Genomic DNA, 6,126 nt, shown 5'->3' with positions numbered 1-6,126 from the left:
TCTACTTGTATTATTTTTATTTAAAATCTAGTATCTGTAGTTTAATAGACACCTTTTAAATGAATCCACAACTCAATCGCAGGACGTTAAGCACAAAATAATTTGCATGCAAGAATTGATTAGAAATGACTTCACATGCAAGGAAAAGTGAACAATTTAAAGCAGGGCAAATTACAGTCACAGATGACTCTGAACTTGAAGGTCTTGGATTGGCCAACTGTTTAACAAAGAAATACATGTACAAGTTTTCCACATCTTTACCTCCCAACACTGCAACAATTGTCACAATTTTAACTTACTAACTTTTGAGAAGTCAACATGTTGTGCTCAAGCTGTAATTTATGCTTGATATGCCATACTGCATCTGTCTCAGCATAAGTTTACTGCTTAATCCATGGAATAAAAAAAGTTAACAAATAATGTTAAGAGGCAAGTTTCTTGCTACCATGCACTAACTACATGTATAGATACAGCATAAATGAGTGAGGAAGTTTTGATTTTCAAGGGCAATTATTGGAACAATTAACAGGCACACTTTTGTCTTTGTTCTTGCTTGCCAGGACGTATTGTTCTTCGCAGCGAAGGATCTCCATACTGTATTCCTGATCCCATGCGGTCAGGGTCTAACTCACCTAAAAGGAAAATTGTAAATCTTGAATGTGAAATGCCAAATGGGCTTTTACAAGCAAGCAGGAGCTTGTCAATTCCACACTTGTAATACAGACATGAGTAAATTTGTCAATTAGATTATATTACAATCCATAATAGCTACATATAGGGCTGTCAAGCTTGTTCTAAAGACAACAGAATGCCCCCCTCCCAAAGACTCTGACATGGCGTTTTCACTAGCCAAGGAAGACCTTGGAGGTTGAAGGAAGTTTTGCTTGGTTTACAAGGTAAAGTTTAATCCACTGACTCCTGGGAGTGACACTAATCAGATTTTACTGTGTCTAACGTTACTTGTCAAGTGGGGGCATCGTAGGGCATAGTTACTAAAACAAGGAATGACCTACAATGATCTACAATGAGCTACAATGAACTACAACAATGACCTGCAACAATCTACAATGACCTACAATGAGCTATATTATAAGCTAAAATTAGCTAATGAGCTACAATGGCCTACTTAAATGGCTTACAATGAAAGAGAAAGACAAAAGAGGATCAGGGTGAAGAGTTTGGTGAGCCGAATACATCCATGGTGCATTGTCACGCAACGCTTTTAGTCCATTGCATGACAGCCCAAATGACAACAGCAATTACGCACATGGCCTTGAAGGCAGAAACAAACTGCGAAAAGGCCCTTGCATGGTTTTCCTTTGTTTTAAAGATAAAATGAAAATGTACAAATAGATGTATCAAGGCTTTGCTTGGCAACAATAAACAAATACGTTATTCCTCCCACAATGTTTTCTTTGGTTCAGAGTACACAATGAAATTTTCAACTTGCTCAGCAACGAGGTTTTGATTGGTTCAAAGCGCAGAGTGGAATGTTTTTAACCTTTGTACTGCAAACATGCTGCAGTGCCCTCAGAACTACAAATTATCTTTTATTTTAGCTCATTACTGGTCATTAGCTAATTTTAGCTCACAATGTACCTCATTGTAGGTCATTGTAGGTCATTGTAGATCACTGTAGCTCTTTGAAGGTCATTGTAGGTCATTGAATCTCACTGTAGGTCATTCCTTGTATTAGTAACTACGCATCCTAGGGTACCTGAGAGTCCATGGCTCAAAATTAGTGGAACAATGTCGATCAGCACCCGGTCCTAGGCACCATATAATTTATTATACTGTACACTGTAAAACTCCGTAGTCGCTAAAACATGGAACGACTTGAAACCGTCAAAAACCAACTACAACTACCTCAAAAACATCTACAACCACTCACAAAGTATCAAATACCATCGTAAACAAACCATAATTGTCTAAAATAAGTGAGACAACAATATGGGGTTGGCATTTAGCCAAAAAATCCGGATGGAATGATCGTTGCATAAAGGTAAGCGATTTTCCGAATATGTTAAACCAACCGGATAAGAATGGCACTTTACCTTGCATCCCATCCTGTAAACCGAGCTAAAATCGTGAGAAAGCGTCTGGAAACGGAACGATCCTCATGAATTTCCCGAATTCCGGGAAATAAAGTGGCAACATTCGTGCTATGAATGGCAACCATGCAGTCATTTATAGAAGGACAGCGATCAGAAAACAACATGGACATCAGCTGTGCTGTGCGTATATGTCATTAATTTTTTATAAAGATGTATGGAAGTCATTGATCGGAGAAAGATGTGTCGCTAAAGGACAGTATAACTATCCCATGGACAAACATGCCATTTGCCTCGTGAGTTCTCCCAAAAAACGTGGTATTTTCTTGCATGCAGTGGAGATCATTGTTGAAGTGATTGGTCGAAGAATAATTTATGTTTTATCTTGACTTACTGAAGGTTTTTATTTCTGACCCCAATACCAGCCAGTTTACTCCCTCTGAAAGCAATGGTCTCGTATATAAGCCGCACCCACGATTTTGAGCCCAATATTTCGGCAAAAAGATGCAGCTTACACACGAGTTTTTACGGGATACGATGTACAAGACTTACTTAGAAGTAATGGCCCTTCCAAGTATAAAAAGGTTTTTGAGATCCTCCTAGCACTGGGATTTCCCTGTCTCTCAGTACGAAAATCCTAGGGATACAACTTTGTGCATGCACTTGAATATAGAAGATGCAGCGATTTTATATGTACTTCCACCATTTAAACGCTGCCTTCATAAAAATCAGTTCTCCTCTAATGTTATACATGTATTCTAAACACTTTTTGCTGTTTTGCCTATAGTAAGGAAAACACCATGCATGCAAGTTACCAAAAGTGGAAGTTTGCGTGGGAATTTTTGCTCAGTTACATGTGTACACATGTACATGTACATGTAAGTGCTATACATATATTGTACTCTTTGCTCTCAGCATAAGGTTTTCCAAATTGTATTTCTTTACCTGTTTCAATCTTACTGAGGATAGTTCTCGAGCACTTCAAGAATGCCTCTTCAACATTTTCACCTGTTAGAGCACTTGTTTCCAAAAATATTAACTCTGCAGAAAGGTAAAAAGGAACACAGCACACCATTAAAACAACAGGCACTTGGGAAGAGCATGGAAAAGCTTGACTTAATATTGCTATATGTTTAAGCTCTATTTCCGTCAATCTCTAGAGTCTGGTCTTCATTCCTCTCCACGAGAGAGAGAGGCTCCTTTCCCAAAACAGCGGCCGCTAATCAAGACCAGTTATATTTAAAAGCCCTTTTTAACACAATGAATTTGTGGGAGTGAGACTTACTCTGTCTAACACCAGACGTTTTTATTCCTCAACTGGGGGTCCATAGGGTACACTGGGAGTAAATTATTAATTAATTAATTAATTAATAATGATGATGATGATGATGATGATGATGATGATGATGATGATGATGATCTGCAAACATTAAAAATGGCCCACCAAGAAGCAGATGAAGAAATCAATAAAAATTAATTATAATGCTTGGTTATAATAATTATTTAGCATAGCCAAGACTCAGTATGGTGGATGTTCTGTACTTAATGGTTTACAGGATGTACTTTTTGGTTTTGAGGGACAAGCAGTGTACATACATATTATTGGCTAATTAATTTTAGTATAATTAGTGTTGAAAGTGTGCTCTGATTGGCTACTCAAACTCCAATATTAATATCCTTTACTATTCACCTTTGAGCAATTTTGCGTGAAATATTGCAATATTTCAATACAGGGTGTAGTTGCCAGAATGTATAAAATCATCTTTTTGTGCTATATTAATTTTATTATCTCACTGTTTTAGAATAACCTAAACAACTATTCACCTCAGAGTCGGTGGTTGGTGGTAGATACATGTATCTAAATGTACCTCGCCGCTTCATGGCTCTTTCTTTAGTTATTACAATTTTTACCAGTTCATGCATGTAAAAAAGAAACTATTTTCAGAGATACATTAACAAACTGACCATTTTCTTGTGCAAATCTGCTGGCTTCCAGGAAAGTAACTTCTCTGTCATTATCAAGATCTTTTTTGTTTCCAATGAGGATAATAACAATATTAGGACTAGCCAGAGTTCTTGCATCTGTCAACCAGTTTGTTAAAGAATTGTATGTTTCACGGCTGTGACAGTTAAAAACAAATTACACGACATGATTTTAAATTAATATTTTTATAAGACCATTCAGTTAGAGTGGTGAATAATCAATAATATTCATTATTAATTATGTAATTATTACATGACTGTGTAATTACATGTACGGTAATACTGTGACCATGCAGGAATCTATAGTGAGTAAAGAAAAGGGATGATTTTTAGCCATGTCTGCTGGACAAAGCCTTTTTTAGCCCCACCCAGGTGCATTCATGTTACTTATTGAGCACCATTATTTTGAAGTCTCTTTATTTCGTGTCTGTAAATGGAAGGAAATATAAGTCAGTTGATATTGGCTCAATTGATAAAAAAGAAACCAAACATGGCAGCTGACATTGAAGATGTCATTTAAAATGCATGCTCAAAACCGGAAACCATGAACTCAGTGTTGTTACTAATTGAAAAACTGGTCGACTCAGTCTGATAGACATCTAAAAGACTTAATGACCATTTCAAGAATGATGAAGGGAAACTGGAGCTCACAAATTTATGAATTTCCAGAGTTGAAGCCAACAAGTTGAGAATAGACCTTTTTGCAGATACGGCGGCCATTTTGATTTCTATTGTTTCGAAAGACATTATGGGATGCTCAGGGGGCAAATTAATATGTATTTACCCCCTGGGTATCCAATAATAGCTATTTGAAACAATAGAAATCAAGATGGCCACCGTATCTGCAAAAAGGTCTATTGTCAAGGACCTAATTAATTAATTAATTACTTTTTAGGGAAGGTATACACAGTCATTGTTAGAAACCAAACATTTACAGCTGTAGATACAGAGAACATTATTTGAAGGGGAGACTTCCAAAAAAGGCAAAGTTGATAAATACATGTAGTATTAATTTAAAGTCTACATAGTGACCTAGATTCAGTTGACATTTGGAAAAAATAATCATCCTTGTACTGTAACAGAAGTTACATGCACTGTACTTGTTGCTTGGAGCTAAATTGACACATTAATTTTATAAAATAGTATACTCAACCTTTTTTTAATCAAAAAGGTTAATCCTTTGATAAATGGGAGGTACATGCACATGTATTATAGACATTTTAGCCAAAACTTATCCACTCAAGCGATACTGTGACTCCTTAAAATTATTGTGTGAATCAGTTGTAACTGCTGTAGTTTACCTTGAAATGTCATAAACAAGTAATGCTCCTGCTGCTCCTCTGTAATAGCTTCTTGTTACAGACCTAAAATATGATTTAATTAATACATGTAACATGATATAACATGGCATTGAAATGAAAAGCTGTTCATTTATTAACTCTAATAAACGACATTGAATGTATGAGAAAAACAATGGAATTGGAGTTGTGCTTCTGTTGGTAGTTTAGTTATACAGTGTAAGCTGTGCTAGAAATTATGGTCATCTGAGATGACCAGAAAGTTTAAGTAAAATAACAAGCCTGGTTGCCTGGCTGAGGAGAACCTACCCAAAAATAGACAATGAATTTTATTATATACAGCACTCCGCTAAATTGTTGTTTTTCTTGTCAACACCCGATAGTGCAGTGAAGTTTGGGTGGACTAGCTCGAATGGTTTGTATGTTCCCTTCTAGTCATTTCCCACGACAGTAATGCAGTGAAAATGGAATAAATGAATAAATAAATAAATAAATAAATAAATAAATGTAATTACTAATAATGTTAATTAATTTACTGCAGCTGAGCATTTTCCTATGTTTTGAATATCTGTAGCTTTTACAAAACATTTGCAGATAGGAGAGTTCATGAGACAACATTGCAAAGATGTATTTTTTAATATTAAATTTCTGCAACAAAAAAAAACACAGGCACTCACTAAGACCTATGGGATATATTCAAGCTCTATCATCATGTGATTGCACATGCACCTCAACAAGATGTGCATATAGACATAGGAGGTTTCCTAATGTTCAACCAATGATTTACTGGGCAA

General features: G+C 36.0%; 1 protein-coding gene across 1 annotated transcript in view; it reads right to left on the bottom strand.

Annotated features, from left to right (window-relative positions):
• LOC137979935 (ras-related protein Rab-4B) overlaps positions 1 to 6,126 on the bottom strand; it is a 19,451-nt gene continuing 13,325 nt past the window's right edge. Inside the window, exons 4-7 of the mRNA XM_068827251.1 lie at positions 5,336 to 5,398; positions 4,017 to 4,171; positions 2,997 to 3,092; positions 1 to 632 (exon numbers count right to left, since the gene is read on the bottom strand). Coding sequence (XP_068683352.1) covers positions 523 to 632; positions 2,997 to 3,092; positions 4,017 to 4,171; positions 5,336 to 5,398 — 424 coding nt within the window. The 3' untranslated portion in view covers positions 1 to 522. The remainder of the gene's footprint in view (positions 633 to 2,996; positions 3,093 to 4,016; positions 4,172 to 5,335; positions 5,399 to 6,126) is intronic.

This window comes from Montipora foliosa, chromosome 12 (genome assembly GCF_036669935.1).
Source record: "Montipora foliosa isolate CH-2021 chromosome 12, ASM3666993v2, whole genome shotgun sequence".
Classification (NCBI taxonomy): domain Eukaryota; kingdom Metazoa; phylum Cnidaria; class Anthozoa; order Scleractinia; family Acroporidae; genus Montipora; species Montipora foliosa.
The sequence above is the reverse complement of the archived record's forward strand: the minus strand, read 5'-3'. Positions and strand labels throughout refer to the sequence as shown.